The sequence below is a fragment of the Hippocampus comes genome, unplaced genomic scaffold, assembly GCF_001891065.2.
Source record: "Hippocampus comes isolate QL1 unplaced genomic scaffold, H_comes_QL1_v1.1 scaffold7, whole genome shotgun sequence".
NCBI lineage: Eukaryota > Metazoa > Chordata > Actinopteri > Syngnathiformes > Syngnathidae > Hippocampus > Hippocampus comes.
In genome coordinates this window covers 9454791-9471130 of record NW_017842060.1, presented here as the reverse complement: position 1 = coordinate 9471130, position 16340 = coordinate 9454791, and the positions used below count along the sequence as shown (strand labels likewise).

The 16340-nt window shown below is 40.5% G+C and overlaps 3 protein-coding genes across 7 annotated transcripts; 1 reads left to right on the top strand and 2 right to left on the bottom strand.

The window, feature by feature from the left end:
• Positions 1-73: 73 nt before the first annotated feature.
• LOC109511459 (recombining binding protein suppressor of hairless-like) lies at positions 74-5755 on the bottom strand. The gene is made up of 11 exons (XM_019862581.1): positions 5501-5755; positions 5022-5060; positions 4775-4870; positions 4481-4646; positions 3917-4091; positions 3693-3830; positions 3455-3567; positions 2558-2698; positions 1366-1521; positions 1174-1277; positions 74-917 (listed from the first exon to the last, which is right to left on the bottom strand). Exons 1-11 carry the CDS (start codon positions 5518-5520, stop codon positions 560-562), a joined length of 1506 nt encoding a protein of 501 aa, XP_019718140.1. The 5' UTR covers positions 5521-5755; the 3' UTR covers positions 74-559.
• Positions 5756-6386: 631 nt separating this feature from the next.
• On the bottom strand, positions 6387-13545 carry hgsnat (heparan-alpha-glucosaminide N-acetyltransferase). Of its 4 annotated transcripts, XM_019862397.1 has the most exons (19): positions 13283-13479; positions 12789-12822; positions 12379-12497; positions 12170-12306; positions 11753-11868; positions 11602-11671; positions 11433-11502; positions 11200-11303; positions 10898-10974; positions 10788-10818; positions 10537-10697; positions 10345-10460; positions 10105-10226; positions 9523-9649; positions 9330-9416; positions 8511-8588; positions 8193-8263; positions 8006-8118; positions 6387-7749 (listed from the first exon to the last, which is right to left on the bottom strand). In XM_019862397.1, exons 3-19 carry the CDS (start codon positions 12457-12459, stop codon positions 7568-7570), a joined length of 1743 nt encoding a protein of 580 aa, XP_019717956.1. In that variant the 5' UTR covers positions 12460-12497; positions 12789-12822; positions 13283-13479; the 3' UTR covers positions 6387-7567. The 4 variants fall into 4 exon arrangements, with proteins under 4 accessions (XP_019717956.1, XP_019717955.1, XP_019717958.1 ...); XM_019862396.1 differs by lacking the exon at positions 12789-12822 and having other exon boundaries at positions 13283-13545; XM_019862399.1 differs by lacking the exon at positions 12789-12822 and having other exon boundaries at positions 13395-13489.
• Positions 13546-13603: 58 nt separating this feature from the next.
• Positions 13604-15752, top strand: dctn6 (dynactin subunit 6). Of its 2 annotated transcripts, none has more exons than XM_019862402.1 (7): positions 13604-13846; positions 14100-14169; positions 14281-14386; positions 14857-14942; positions 15044-15091; positions 15187-15329; positions 15457-15747. In XM_019862402.1, exons 1-7 carry the CDS (start codon positions 13727-13729, stop codon positions 15547-15549), a joined length of 666 nt encoding a protein of 221 aa, XP_019717961.1. In that variant the 5' UTR covers positions 13604-13726; the 3' UTR covers positions 15550-15747. The 2 variants fall into 2 exon arrangements, with proteins under 2 accessions (XP_019717961.1, XP_019717962.1); XM_019862403.1 differs by having other exon boundaries at positions 13782-13907; positions 14105-14169; positions 15457-15752.
• The last annotated feature ends 588 nt before the right edge of the window (positions 15753-16340 follow it).

Sequence of the window (16340 nt, the reverse complement as noted above, 5' to 3'; positions counted from 1 at the left end):
AGAAGGACTCACTCACGGATGATCGGTATCCCTGATCACTAATACCCTTAGCTGAATTAACACCGAGGTTTCGATGTAACAATATGTTTATTATTGTTTATAGTGTGCAGTACTGAATCATACGAAGAGGTTTTCTAATATATTGTACTGCTCATGTTGCTAAATAATGTAATCAAAATAAAATTTACGTAACTATAGATTCAAAAGAGCAAAATTTCTATGTTGAATGGTATGTAAACTGAACCTCAGCAAAAGCTTGTAAAACAAAGCAGGAATACAAAGAAGTCAAATCTTTTGTACTCTATCTCTATACAAAAACTGCCGCAGCAATGGTTCCTGGCACACAACAATGAACAATGTCGTTTGCCCTTACGGTTTAGGAGCTGAAAGGCCCATCCTTTGCCTTGAGTCCAAAAGCCTGATATGCGTGTCCAAAATACTCCACTAGATGGAACCAAACACTTGCGCTTCCATCAAGTGTTCTCAAAGGTCCTCCTCAGAAACGCAAAACAGTTTAGTCATTGTGCATGTTTCAAAAATAACACGCTTGCTATGAGTATCACGATGACAACATGGACATGGCTGATGACCCTGATAACATGCCTGAGTCACAACTACGGTAAGCCACCTGGCCATTTGTGAGTGCGCCCAGTGAGGAGGGAGGTGAAGACGAAGAGGTCTGGGATGCTGATGCTGTTGATGAGGAGCTGGCGTGTGTCCTCAATATGGCCTCAGCAACACTGCAGTGAGGTCGGGGTCCTGGTTCTGAAGTGTAGGTGAAGGTGAGGGAGGTGGCATAGATGATTCCATCATTACGGACCAGCGTGACCGGGACCTGCACTGGCTGCCTGACCCAGCGCCAGCCCTCTCTGAAAGCCGAAATGTCCGGCACCACACAGAGGATGATCTCGCCGCATCTTGGAAGACACATGAATATCACAAAGCTTTCTGGATTTAAGTTCACACACACACACACACACAGAAGGTATACTCCTCACAAAGACTTCAGAATATTGGGCTTTCAGCTGAAACTTCAGCTAAAATCCTGAAATGTCAAATGAAGTTCACCTTTAAAGCATTTCAGGTCCAACCAGGAATTTAAGACAAAACCTGAAAGAATATCACTAACTTTTTTTGGGGAGTAGTGTACATTTGTACTCACAACTATCATACCTATATATGGTATCAGCCTCCACATCTCCAAACCACACCGTTAGTTTCGGGGAGAAGTTGTGTCCAGTCAGCTCTAACATGGCTACATCTCCTCCGCCATTTAACTGAAACGACACAGCCATCAAACATAAAAAAAGGTTGTTTCAAGGCAACAAAAAGCACATTGTCCAAACTCTGTGTGTGCGTGCGCACCTGCAGGCTCTCCACGACAGGTACAGGAGTGACTGAAGTGCTCACAGGGCCCATGCCCTCATAGAATGTATACTCAGCCTTGTCTGTGCTGATGATGGTCCAGCAGGCGCCGTCGTTAATGATCTCCTTGTTTCCTTCTTTGATGCATGGCGCAGCCTGAAGCAACAAATCATTTTACACTTACGTTGATATATGGTTGAAGGTGATTTCTGTCAAGTGACGGTCAACTCGTTATTAAATCAAAGGGTATGCTTACTTTCTCCTCCCTGTCCTGTGAATGCTTTCCATGGTTTGTTCAAGAAAAATATAAAAACCTGTACGTTTTTTATGTTGTTAGTTTAAGCCGACGGTTTATTCATTCTTTTCAATCGACATTTGAAGACCGACTTAAGCAGAAATTGAAGAGATTCCATCGGATTCACAGACTTTTCTCCTCACTGCATTGAAGCTATCTTTTGAAAAAATAATTCCTCTGTGGCCCCATCTTATGCCTTTGATTTAATTTTTCATCATCGATTTTTAAAACTTTCATCACGCAACAAAACTAGCCAATCAGAGACTGCAGAGACTTGAAGACGTGACTGAGAGACATGCCAATCATTTGCTCACATCCAGCGACGCTTACAGAGCCTTGTGGGGACACATGCAGACTATTTCAGTTTCTTGGCTGGATTGTTTAACTCCTGTCAGCAATAAAACTTAAAATGAAGGAATTGGCTAGCTCTCTGCTTCAAATCTTTTCTCAGTTTTGAGCGGTATTTCTTCAACAATGCAAACAGTCTTCCACTGTCTATTCACGACGCAGGAAGCGCAAATTCACCTATCGCCTTTTTTTTTTTAACCTAACCTGTTATTGACGAAAAAAGTACTATCTGCTGTTTCTGAGCTTTGTAAAATATCTAACTGCCACAAGATGGGGCTATAGCCTCGTGTCTCTCTCTCTGGGGGGTGTAGCCCCTCGTCTCTCTCTCTCTCTCTCTCTCTCTCTCTCTCTCTCTCTCTCTCTCTCTCTATACAGTATGGTTTTTTTTTACACTGCACAAAGCAGCCTTAAATTGGCATCAAAGCCCCGACGAGCAGCCTAAGATTCCACCAAGTGCAGACTACCGTTTTACTCATCATTGGAAGTACCTGTATATCATACTTGGTTTGATCTCTGACCAACTTGAAGTGCATTGCTTTAGGTGCCTACCTGGTATTGAATTATTCTATCCTGTGAGAGACAAAGGTACATCCGTTCTGTGTCTTTCAGGTAAAAGGCACACTTGTGGAGCTGTGACACTGGGTCATCTGCATCCCACAACGCTGCCTGCTTATCCACTTTACGGATGACCTAAGAAATTAAGGGGGGGGGGGGGAGCACGTTTAGCAGTAGACACGTACTAGCTTGGAAGCATCATGGCACATCAGTTGTACAAACATCAAATCTCATTAAATACAGTGTATAGACATAAAAAAATAGTGACAAAAGGCATACCTTGTAACCTCGTATTCCTTAATTGACTTAACCCCTTTTGTTCTTTCTGAAATTTAATTTGTTGTCGTACAAAAACATTTTGTACAATGACAACCTTCAGTGTCCCAGAAAGACCTTACAGAAGGCCGATTAAAAAATAAATCAATAAATACACGCAACTGTAGTATAGCGACCAACCATTAAATTAGACTGAAAAATAACATTCCAAATCCTCCATGCATCATGGTAATGGCAAGACAAGTTATTCAACATTTGTAATTCTCTCTTGAATCAGCAACATCATTCTGATAATACTATATGGACAAAACGATTGGGACATTTGTTTAAATGAATTAATCAGGTACAAAACAGACACAGAAGTGCTTAAATCTTCATCTTGAACAATCCTCGCTTCTATCAAGGCACAGAACACTGTGATGCACTAGAATGGAGATTGTTTCCTCATTTGGAGACTGTGACTCTGATTTGACTTCAGAAATGTTCTTCTCTACGAACGCATAGACATAACTAGGCAGACACATTCCAAAATTATTTGTCTTCCATTTTGCCTTGAGGTTGGCCAAGTTACCCAATTATTTTGTCCATCGAGTGTATGTGAAGTCACATGCATACCAATCTGGGCAGTGCCATGCCAGTTACAGAGCAGACCAGTTTGACTGTCTGGCCGTAATGAATGTAACCGTCTCGCACAGCAAACTCCTCCCCTTCAGATTCATCATCGTCCACTGAAGAAAATGAGAAAAAGCATCATGATGATGTGTGACATCACGACATGAAACAATGCTGGAAAAGAGCAAGTGGAAAGGGAATTCGACAGAACAGACAATTGTAAGTGGATAGAAGGACTCACAGAGATGGATGTAGAAGGCCCCCCACTGCAAGGAACTAGCATGAAAGTTTCCACCCTCCACATGTAGATACCTGGTGCTGACTGTTTGTGATCGCAGGCGGTTAAATAAAGCTACCTTTGTTCCCGATGCAATACACACTGTGAGACACGACGGCAAAGATGAGAATAGGTACTCTGTCGAACACATTCCAAAAAGAGCATATTGTGTATACGTTCATACTCACAGTCTGCATTTTTCAAGGACTGCTTCTTCTTGGAAGGCTTGGAGATGACTTTGATTCTCTTACTGAGGAAACCTCCAATGTTTGCGCTGTTGGCATACAGCATTCTCACAGACAACATGAAGTGTTTCCTTTTGTCTGTGTCACTGATATACAAGGTCTTAGCAGCGCAGAAGTTCTAGTGCGGGGACAAAAACACCAGAGTTGTTTCAGTAGAAGTGAAGCACAGCGTGACATTCTGAGCCCTACAGTGGGGAAATTCTGAATTATGAAGTTTGTTTTGGTTCTGGCTCACCTTAAAAGGACACACATCATTCATACAATGATGTACCATCTACGTAAATCTTTTAGGTCTTTACAATGTTCAAGGAAAATAACACTTTATTTCCACTTTGCTTCACAATGACAGAAGCATGAATCTAATAACGTTTATTATTATGGTTGTAGTATGCAGTAGCATAGAATCGCAATAATATGTATATGTAGTACAGTATAGTATATATATGTAGTAGTACTTAACATTGTATTCATATATCGCACTACCTTCAGTGGCACAAGAGTTCTCACCTTCCCTTCCAAATTGAGTTGCTGCATCTCCACTTCACTGTTGCCAATCCCGATGAAAGCACAGGGTTGAGCCTCCTGCTCTGTGCAGCCCTCCTTCTGCATCGCCTCGAGCTTCTTTTTCCAGCCGCTTCCCAGCAGATAGACGCATGGTGGAGGGCAGAAAAACCTACCCATATAAATAAATAATTAGGGATGATCATCAAAAAACGACATTCTTTGTGAAGCCAAGTACACACACACACACACACACACACACACACACACACACACACACACACACACACACACACATACCTTTTCTCATTGCCGTAGGACTTTTGTGCCACTTTTGCATGCAGAATAAGGACTGTTTGATCATCTTTTTCCTTTAAGTACACTCTCATTGCCTCCCTGAAAAGATCATGTTAACTCTTTGAGTTGGACAAAACATAACAATAACAAACAGCTCTCAGTATTATGCAGTCCGGTTCTACCTAATCAGAGCCTAACAGAGTAACAATAATAAATGCCACACATTATTTTTTTTACATATTTTGTTTACCTTGTTAAACGTTGGGGTTGACAGAGATCACCAAATTTCCTACAAAAATAAGGCAAGTTGAACGTGACTAGAAAAAATAGAATTATTATTATACATGTAGTGATAGTATTGTTACCAAGAAAAAAAAACATTCAAAGAATCATGAAGACGTATATCAGGAACAGATCATGCACTGAGTCGGAATGAATGGAAAAAGTTACTTATTGATAAGTACAGTATTAAAACTTGTACTGTAAATAGGAAAAATATTTTTCGCTAATGGGAACTCAATAAATATTCATGCACGCACGATCCACGTTAGGGTCTCTAGCTTTGTTGACATAGTTTGACACTGTGCGACCACATGCGGCAGGTACTGCCGCCAGAACTTTGTTTGAGCACCTCTCTGGAACACAGAACCTTCTCAAACTTAAGCGAACCCAGATGGTCTACACCAGTATTGAGCAAGCAAACATTTACTCAATAATATCTCCACTTACCCAGTAACAACGGGCGCCATTTTCCAAAAAACGCCCCCCTCCCTCCCCGAATAATCGCGAGACCCCTCCTGAGGGTACCCCACACCGAGCCCACTATCACCATACCACCAGGGCCAACGGAACCAAACTGGAGGCAGCAGGAGGAGTACGGTCCAAGTTCGGGGGTTGACAGAAGGGCACCGAATGGTGAGAAAGTGAGGGAGGCAGGAGCCGCGACGAGCCGCCCAAACAACAGGCGTGGGAAAGTTGTGAAGTCGCGCGTGAATAGGAAAATTCTCACAATAGACACCCATTGACAGCGCTCGGTGCTATCGCGAGATCAACAAGCACTCACACATCTGTTTTTTTCCTCTCAAGGACGTTACAGTCTACATTCCCACGGTGTGTTGAGCAATGAAACAAGTATGGAGACGTGTTGTAACACAGGACAACGGTTAAATATCACACAAGCTCACTGGTCACAACAGTAGAAATATCAAAATAAGCAAATCCAATGTTAAACCAAGAAAAAGGAAACATTTTTGCTTTAAAGTATCTAAGTCTTAGTGCAAAGAAAATAAAACTACTGTATAGTTTGCAACAGAACAGATGTGGATGTGGCAATACATTCGGGGGGGGGGGGGGGGGGGGGGGGTGAAACAGTCAAAACAATGCCACCATTTGTTTCCATTCAGAAAAGGTTTATAATTTGTTTTAAAAGAGAAACTAACAATTGTAATAACAGTAACATGGCCCTCCAAATGCAGATTTTTGGCATTTACTCAAACAAGTGGTTCTGCTCTAGCTAGTGCATATTTTGGTAAATGTTGGGGTTATTTTGTTAGCAAATTAAAAAGAAATACAGTTATTAATCAATGATTAGATCTGAAACCCTTATTTACATTTATTTTTTTATAAAGACAACATTGCTGACATGTTCCACAAAAACTGACCTGCATTCATTATGCAAAAGTGTACTCAGTCAGCAGGTACATGAGAAATCAAATGCATTTAAACGAGATGCAGTTTACCGTAGACATGCCAAATATATCGTAAACATCATAGATATGAACAGTTATTACCGGTATATACATTTTTCAGAGGTAAATTTTAAACACACAACCCACATTTAAAGTCAACCTCAACAAAATTCTGCTTTGTGTGTGTGTGTTTTTAATATTAATATCCTTTCAATAGATGAACAGTAAAAGTATAGGTTACAAAATAATATCATTGACAGCAATGGGATTTTTGCATGACCAAGCAATATTTAGGAAGTCTGAACAAGACACTGGCAAATACATCTAGCAAAAGATCAGTCAAGGTAAAATGAAGTGGATCACTTTCAGAGAACTTTTGTTAATGGGCTACCCAAAAACAAACTAACTGATAGTGTGTCAGCACAGAAGTTAATTTATTTTGTGGTAACTATTTTTGGATACCTGAGGGGAAAAAAACAAGTCATGCCTACTGCTGTAAAACCCAACAGACAAAACAGTGAGCTAAAATACCAAAATTACTTCACTGTTTTGCAGAGAATTTATGGCAGTGCAGAGGTCTGAAATAGCACTTGGTTCATGACTATACATTCAAACAATTTCAGTTTTACATGAAATAGAAATATCAAACGTGAAGGTGAATGTTTACTGCTGGGTGACGACTGGAGGGATACCAAGGTCCAAGTGGCCTACAAAGGGGCTAGACAGCTACACGTGACTACTTTCATACTTGCAGGCTGTGCAAAATCAGGAATTAAAAATCAGTTATTAGTGTTGAGGAAAACAAAGATTAACTCTGACCATCATCATATTCCCAATACATCAATCTATTTTGGTCCTAGTACTTCCTGAGTCACAAGATATCTAGCACAAGTCAGCTGCTAGAAAGCCATGTCGAAAATCATTCAGTGTCCTTCATACAGTATGCATGTGAGCAAAATAGCAAAACATTAAGAAACAAGATCATGCAAACAGAACAGTCATAGAGATTTTCAAATACAGCCCCGATGCGGTTGAGTCCCCTAGGTTCCAATTCCGAGCATTTTAGAAGATTAATCCAGCAAGGCTGAGTCCAAAATCACAGCACCTCTTAGATTTTCCAGAATATCTTTTTCCTGTACAGCACGTAGGAGATGAGAACCCAACAGGAAACAGCCACCACATTCTGGGTGAGGTGCTCAGCATGGGACTGAGTGTTGGCCATGCGCCAGCGGAAGGGGAAGTAGTCCTCAAACACCTCATGGCCCACATACACAAGGATGGAGTTCATGCCTGGTTAAAAAAACAAAACAAAACAAAACATAGGTGGAAGATAGTTGTGATACTGTTTAGCTTGGGGATTTTTTTTTTGTTCTTATTTCCTGAAACACACCCCATCTTTGTCACGACAGAATGTGTGCCACAGCACTTGTATGTAATTCCATAAGACCATGCAGGTGTACCCAATTTTCGGCTTGAAAGGTCTATTAAGTGTTTTCTGCATTGCTAAACTGGAATCTAGCGTCGCGACAATGAGTGCAGTGCTCACCTGGGTAAAAGAACGGTGCTCCAGACCACCACTTTTTCACATCTATGGTGTAGTAGACCACAACAAGCAGTACATAGGCAAAGCAGGCCAGTGTTGTCACATAGGACAGAGACCTAGAAATAAAAGGGATGCTGTATTCAAGTATTTTAGTAAAAAAACTTGAAAGACCAGAGAACATCATAATTACCATAGATTCTTATTGACAGGTATGAATCCGTGGTCTGTGGAACACTTCGTGAGAACAGCTGATATGATGCCCTGTGTGTGACACAAAATACTGATATATTATACCAGATTGTCATGACCGTGCGGGTGTGGTTAACAAAGTATTCCATGAGCAGAGTTTTAATGGTTACTTTAAATATATATTCTAATAAAGTTACCCGTTTAAAAAAATGTCATCGCTAATGTAATCCAAGTACTGTACAGTGTACCATCATATCAAAGGACTGCTATTTCTCGAAAATAACACGCGCTTGAACATTATAAAAGCTGAAGTGCTCACCAAAAAGAGACCCCAAATGAGGAACCTTGATATAATACTTGAATGAAGATCTCTGTAGTGTAAAATGATCTTTCCTGCCTGAGAAAGTTGAAGAGACAATGGTTAAAACAGTTTGCAGTAGAGTTCTTCTTTGCTCTAATGAGCTACACACATCGAAAGAAAATTGTTGGTACCTTTCTGTTATGAAATATAAAGGTACAATGTTCACTGAACAAACATGAGTGCAGGTGGGGGGATTCTAACAATTTACTGAAAATGAACAATTGCAAATCAGACATTACATACATTATACTTGACTAATTATTGTGTTGCACTACTTTTTGAGGCAATCGATCACATTTCTGAAAACTCAATGAGATGTGTGCACCTGTCAGCATGTATTTTTTTCCCCAATCCTCTTAACGGCTCAGACCGGATGCTCCTCAGAAAAGGCATATGGTTTGTTTTTTAGCCATTTATTCATGTTTTGGCTGCATCTGTGCTATGTGTCATCTTTTTAGAGGAGCCATGACCTGCAGCTGAGGACAAGAGAGTCTTTGCATTGAATTGAACCTTGCACAGATTCAAGACACTCTTTGCTGGGTGCAAAAAAAAAAAAAAAAAACAGCCCCAGAACATCACCAAGCTCTCCCCATGTTTCATGGTAGGTTACGGTATTTCTTTGTTTCCGCCTGTGGCTTTGTGACTTGTTAAATATGCATTCCTTTCTTGTCAACAACCATTGTGGGTTGTTCTCTCTTAAACGGCGTGTCACAATAATTTGGCCTACTTGTGTATAAGTGAAACAAAAATCGCTAAGAAAGAGACAGAAATATGTACCTGTAACCCCAAAAAAGCCATGACGATGGAGTTGATGCTGCCAAGGACACCCTCAGGATCATATGGTATGTGAGTGGCATAAATGACCTTCAATGAAAAATAACTTTAGTCCACAAAGTTTGCAATACGAATATTTTCTAGTGTCTGGTATGTGTCCATTTTAGTTAGCCAGTTGTATTTGTCTCTCACTCACCCTTGCAGAGGGCGTCTGGTAGATGTGGTTTTCTCCGAGCAGCCAGCGGTCAACAAGACCAGCTGCTCCACCAGTACAATTTACATACATGCCCATGTCCCCGATCCCACCTGGACCAAGATAGCCACTGTTCCAAAAGAGAGGACAGACGAAAATCAGATTCACAACAATATAAAGGCAGTTAAAAAACGTTTGTATAAAATAGGAATGTGACCTATCACCATGGCAAAGTTTGGCTTTGAAAACATTTACCCACGATTTACGGAAGCCGAAAAATGTGTCGGATTTTGAGTAAATCTTGTGCACAGCCCACTTCGGATCGGCCATTGATTTTTTCGTGCAATTAGGTCTGGACTTGTGCTAAAAATTTATCTGGCGAAGTCACTCTTTTGTTATTTTTGATTTCGGCTCCAGTTGTACAAGTTGTGGGTCACATCTTTTTGGATTGTGCCAATAACAAACCAACCAGGCAAAAAGATAACCGCTTTAGTGGTGGTATCCGTCCTTTCGGCAAATTACATGACAACATATCATAAGTACCCAAACTGTACACACTAACACACTCCACTATCTTTAACTCACGTTGGGCAGCCCGGTACAGGAAGCAGAAAAGTGAGGCAGAGCCAAAGGATTTCTAAGAGGAGCACAAAGATCCAGGCTGGCCAGTAGAGCAACACTTCAATGCAAGAGTACCACCATGCATCCTGGGGAAAAGACATATATTTCCTCATAGACATATTAACAAAACATGACCACAGTCAGGATGCAATTAGATGTAATTTACACCTTTGTAGCTCTGAAGTGTATATAAACGTGTCTAACCGTTGGTAGGATGTCAAGATGAGCCCTTGCCACCAACAAATCCAGGCAGGCTACAACAAAGTATGACCAGGCAAGGCGCTGCAGCACACCTGGGATCCGCAAGTTGTCCCATGACACTGCGGTGTGGAGTAGAACTATTTACAGAGCTGAACACAGCAGAGTAGCAAAAACACTCACAAAGCTCAAACTCACAAAATCCCTGGCAGTAGTTGGGATTGATGATGAGGACGCCAATAATGAAGAGCTGCAGGCTTCTCCACACTACTTTCTTCAGCAGTGAAGTACGGCTGGAGCCTGAGCGGAGCATGGAATTGATTGAAAGTGCGATAGATGTTCCCATTATGAAAACAAACCTGAAAAGAGAAGTGAGCGCTAGAAATCATGACAAACATAAATGGGAAGTGCATAAAAATGGAAATGACGGTTGAAACTTGGATCTTTACCAAGGGAAGACCAGATCTGCAACAGTTAGGCCTGCAATGAAACAAAGAGCAAAAAGTCCCTCAGGATCTGTTTTTGGGGGGTATTTAAAGACAATGCAACAAATCCTCACCGTTCCAGCTCTCATGTCTGAAGAACCAATATCGCCCTCCTCCATAGTTCACAAACACCATAATAATCAAGGAGATTCTGTCAAGTAATTAACATGACAGCGTAAGACAAATTAGTTACAATTGACACTTCTCCAACTCTGGTTTTAAAAAAAATTATACAGAAGTTACATTCCTTTGCCAAGCACACCTCTATTCTGTTACTTGTCAAGAGGTGATACAACTGCCAAACCAAACAGGTCCACCAACAAAGTTTAAGTAGGCGAGTGGGGCACATTGCACAAAATAAGACAGCCAGTTTTACCCTCTGAATGTGTCGAGAGATCGCAGCCTCTTGCTGGGATTGGGTGGGGGTGGAAGGATGTTGTCAGTCACTGGCATCACCATCCTGCCAGGGGAGCCCAGCTCCTGGAGAGAGACATTCAGCTAATAGCACCACTGAATACATGCTACCTCATTCAGTGACCAAAGTAGAATACACACATCATGCTTCTGAAAATGAAGGTAAAAGACACAAGTACTTGGTTAAATACTCACAGAGTTGATCAGCCTCTCTGTCTCCATGGTACCCCCAATTCTGAAGAGGACACTTCTTACTAAATCAAGTCTTTTGAAGAGATAAATAATTGGTTATGAATTTCATTTTACATTTAAATGTATTTAAATTCGGCCATCATTTATTTTCACACATCATGTCATGACTTACGCTAAAATCGCTCTTCCCAAAGCAGTCAATAATCCCAGCCCAGCAAAGACAAGGAATGCCACCAAAAGGGCTGCACAGATTTTAGGACAAGAATTACACTGCATCAACAATTAAAATCATTCTTATAGTATAATTTGTGTGATGGACTTACGTATGTAACTATTTACTGGGTCTGCATCAGTCACAATTGAGCAGTTGACCGCCGAGTTATTTATATTTTTCAGCCATAGAGAATAGTTGCCCTGCTCCCCAAAGTGGAACGGAACGCTGCAGATGAAAAAGAACTTGATTGTCACATCATGCAAAAACAACTCAAACAATTGGCGGTTAGAATTCTGAAGAGACCCACTTAGCAGTGAGGAGCCAAACAAGCTTTAGCCAGCAAGAAAGTACAAAGATTGCAATATGGAGCAAAGAATGAAGAACGTTAAGTACAAAGATCTACTCTGAAGCAATGGAAATACAAGGAAAAAGACTGGACTTGGTTGTTGTTGTTTCTTACATTATTCTTTTTTTCATTTCATTTACTGTTCCACTAATAGCAAATATTGTGGTTTCTCCAACTTACGAGCAGAGGTCGAGGCTGACAGGGGTGGTGTTGACTTGGAGTGTAATTTCATGTTGTGTGCTAACAATGAACTCTTCCGAGCTCGGCTGACCTGGGCTTGTCACAGCAGGGACCACCCCTAGCTGTTGATAAAGACACTAACAGACCCAAAACAGAAGAAAAATTACATACAGATTAGGACAATTAGGTGCAAGTGAATATACATTTACCTGATAGCATCGCTGTGACACCCAGGACACTGCCACCTCGGTATCCAGTTCATTGATGACTGTCAAAAAAGCTTCATCCATCTTTAGGTTTAAGTGTTGCTTGGACTGAGATAATCCAACTGTAGAGAGAAACAGAAGCACATCATCAGTTATGACATCCACTTTGCGTGTATGCGTTTGTGTGCACTGAGTATGCGATGATGAAGTTCCTCCTTGTCTTCTGCAACCAGCCACACCCTCATATTCTTTGCAACAACAAGAATATTATATAAATTAAATCTAATTCGAACCAGTATATTTACCAACATAATGACGTGCAAATGGAATTACGTGCCACACAAATCAGAGAAAGGCTATTTTGATGTCCTAAAACTGATTAGAAAGTCAGACAGAAATGCACTTTAACTTACCGCGCAAAATTGACTTCCAATCAGCATGATTTGACTAATATTCCAAAGGAAACGGATGTGGAATTTGATGGTGAGGGAAAAATGAGTACACAGAGAGATGACACGGTTAATGCCTTCAAGATAGAAGCATGTGAGCTAGTGGGCTGGCTTTGTGACGGCTGCAGTCACATGCTCATTTAATCCGACAAATACCCCCGAGAGGGAATTTTAAAAGCCTGAAGGTTGTTTTTTAAGATTTACGTGAATGCATAGACGCTGTTGAATTCGAGTGCAGGTTTAAAAATGGCTCTAATGTGTTATCTTGCTCACACGGGATTGAATCAAATGCCTTATAGTTAGTAAATATGTAGGATTCAGTGAAATAAAACGATCTCTCGAGATGAGGAACTGGATATTTAAGTCACGTGGAAAATGGTGTGATTTAATTAGCTATTAGCTTGCTAACCTTGCCATCCAAGTGACAATGCGACTTTAATTCTACCGAATATACTTACAGGAAGACAGTTCAGCTTTCAGTGGTGCTACACAAATGGCTATTAGTGAGGCAATAACTGGACAGCAAAGCATGCTATATTTCTTCGGGTTTGCCATTTCGCTCTCTTGTACCTTTTTAACCGGGGCGACTGAAGTTGCTTCCCTATTATTTTTGTTTATGTTCCTTTTTCCCATGGCAGAGAAATATCACTTCCGACTTGATCCTGTTTTTTGGGTATTAGTGGAAGAGAGAAGGGTCAAAGTACATTGGCAATGTCAACAAACGAGCGTTTATTATATTCGTGAATCGCCTTTCGATCGATATACGTTTGTGTTGGTGAATTGGTCACAAAGACAACACTATAACGCGGTTGGGTGGATAATACAGACAGCATTTTACTGATATTATCAAACAAGTCACGAGCTATTGCAGTTTCTGTGCGTCTAAAAATAACTGATGAGCAATGACTGCACAAGAGAAGTGGTTCGGAAATCTGTTTCATGCCTCGGAGGGGAAGAATTTGCGCATGCCCCTTAACTTCAACGGTAAGGCTGTCAAGTCGATTATCGAGTGCAGTCGAGTGGGTACAGATCTTTTCTGATTTCATCTATCACAATGGCAGATAAACAAAACTCTCAGAAAAGGTAAGGACGAGGAAAACCTACCAATTGACGACGCCGGGCTACCTTATTTAGTACTTGAGGCTAACCAAAAGACGAATAAATCGACGTGTAGCTAACGTGTAGCTAAGTTGGGCGTCTACGCTGTGTATAGCTTGTTAGCGGTGCTCGGTTGTTCGCCAATTTTTGCAAACGTGTATGTAATATGTTCGTTTTTGCAGCGTCAAGATTGCAGCAGGGGCTGTGGTGTGTGTTGAAAGTGAGATCAAAGGGGATGTTACTATAGGTAAGATGCTTCGCTTTGTATAGCGTACAAGCAGCTTCACGGTTGATAATGTAGCAACCCACTATCGGTACACTGCATCCAATTACGCTGTATTCTCTTGCTTTAACTCAGGCCCAAGGACAGTGGTTCACCCAAAAGCACGAATTATTGCAGAAGCGGGACCCATTGTGATCGGAGAAGGCAATTTGATCGAGGAACAAGCTGTCATCATTAACAGGTGACGCTGGATGTCAGTCACGACTGATGTAAACCAAAAAAAATTAATAAAACTACTCGTCTGTTCGCAATCACTCCCTGTCCACTCATTCGTGCCTGGACCAAATTGTAGCTCTCGCCAACTGTAGTTTGATATTTCCAATTCATTTCCAGATAGCTGTATTTCACATAGGGCATATACCTACTGCTGAATTAATTGCACTATTTACTGGCACCAATTTTGAATCAGGATGATAAGATCGAATTTATCAAGGGAAAGACGGAGATTAGTTGGGGAGGTTGTTGTCAAAATTGTTTTTCATCTGACTGAGGAGTGAACTATCAATATAAAATCCTCTTTACTGTATAGGGATTAAGGAAGTGGGGAGGGAATAAATCCGAAATCCGACCTAGTCTTTCAATATATATATATATATATATATATATATATCACAGAATACCTATTTTACACCCTTGTTTCTGTTTTAATAGTCATCCAGAAAACATCACCCCAGATGTTGAAGTGGAACCAAAGACGATGACCATTGGTATCAACAATGTATTTGAAGTTGGCTGTTGTATCCTTTTCTTTGTCATTACCTTTCTGAGTCATAATTGACCTTTTGTAAAGCTTTTCGCCTGTCCAAACATTACACATCTGCCCTGACTGATTCTGCAGTGTCACAAGCCCTCAAAATTGGCGACAACAATGTTATCGAATCAAAAGGTGAGTTTTCCTTCCACAGATTGGAAATACTGTAGAAGCATTCTCTTGATTATATCCTGTTGTAATTACTCTGTGTCTTCTATTGTATTGTCCAGCTGATGTAGGTAGGAATGTCATCCTAACCAGTGGCTGCATCATTGGCGCCTTCTGCCAAGTGAACACCTGCGAGGTCATACCAGAGAACACAGTCATTTATGGCTCTGGATGTATGAGGCGGGTGCAGACTGAGAGACCACAGGTATATTGATGCAAATATTGTTAGATGGGTTGGCAGGATTGCTTTCACAATGGTTAAAAATGTTGATACGTTAAAAATCAGAAAAATCATCACCCTGCATAAATGTTGCTTCTCTTTTGTCTTACAGCCTCAAACACTTCAGCTCGATTTCTTAATGAAGATTTTGCCCAACTACCATCACTTGAAGAAAACCATTAAAGTCAGCCACACTGCTAGTTAAACATGCAACGTTGGAATTGTGAACAGCAAAATCTGAAGTCGGTCAAGATGAAATGACATATGTACATATTACTCAACATTATTCTCATCAGTACTTTTCCTTGCTGGTATATTCTACGAAGCATAACACCTTTATACTGCTCCCTCTGTGCTAAACAATATGATCTGATAAATTAAACATGCTCAGTTTTGTACTCATGATGATTAATTGTTCAACTTCTTCAACAGGAATGCACGGTTTTCATTTTAATCTTAACTTTGGGATTGATTAGAGCAATTTTTAAGTGTATCACTGACAGTGAAGCTTTCTGGAGAGAACATAAAATGGCTGCTGTCCGCCCAATTTAAACACAAAAAATTAGGGCTGGGCAGTATTTCAGTATTTAACGCAATAGAGACCTGATCATTATCAATTGCACTCATTATAATATTGATTTAAAAAGAAAAAGGGGGGGGGGCAGAAAGCCAACCCAGTCATTCTGCTGGAGGCAGATTGTACAGTATGGCATTAGATTTGTGCCACAATTACAAGCGCAATCAGATATTTTGAAGGGTATTGTTGCTCATGTTTTAATTTTGATCTTTAATGAAATCATAGTTTAAAAAATACTTTATATATATATATATATATATATATACTGATAAGAAACATTTATTGTTATACACTTTGCAACCATATCACTCAGCCCTATGAAAAGGATAAAATTACATTGTCGTTGTGACCTGATATTTGGCGTATATTTGGAGATGGGTCTACTCATCAGATCCATCTCTCTCTGTCGGAACTAAATA

Excerpts from the sequence above, each read along its gene's own strand:
- LOC109511459 (XM_019862581.1), bottom strand. The coding sequence starts at position 5,520 with ATGGCGCCCGTTGTTACTGG. Across the intron at positions 5,061-5,500 it reads ATGGCGCCCGTTGTTACTGG|GAAATTTGGTGATCTCTGTC; the intron begins GTAAGTGGAGAT and ends TTATTTTTGTAG. Across the intron at positions 4,092-4,480 it reads AACTCAATTTGGAAGGGAAG|AACTTCTGCGCTGCTAAGAC; the intron begins GTGAGAACTCTT and ends TCCCCGCACTAG.
- hgsnat (XM_019862396.1), bottom strand. The coding sequence starts at position 13,457 with ATGGGAAAAAGGAACATAAACAAAAATAATAGGGAAGCAACTTCAGTC. Across the intron at positions 11,672-11,752 it reads CCCAGTAAATAGTTACATAC|CCCTTTTGGTGGCATTCCTT; the intron begins GTAAGTCCATCA and ends AAATCTGTGCAG. Across the intron at positions 8,589-9,329 it reads TGGCTTTTTTGGGGTTACAG|GCAGGAAAGATCATTTTACA; the intron begins GTACATATTTCT and ends CAACTTTCTCAG.
- dctn6 (XM_019862402.1), top strand. The coding sequence starts at position 13,727 with ATGACTGCACAAGAGAAGTGGTTCGGAAATCTGTTTCATGCCTCGGAG. Across the intron at positions 14,170-14,280 it reads CAAAGGGGATGTTACTATAG|GCCCAAGGACAGTGGTTCAC; the intron begins GTAAGATGCTTC and ends GCTTTAACTCAG. Across the intron at positions 14,943-15,043 it reads TGTATTTGAAGTTGGCTGTT|TGTCACAAGCCCTCAAAATT; the intron begins GTATCCTTTTCT and ends CTGATTCTGCAG.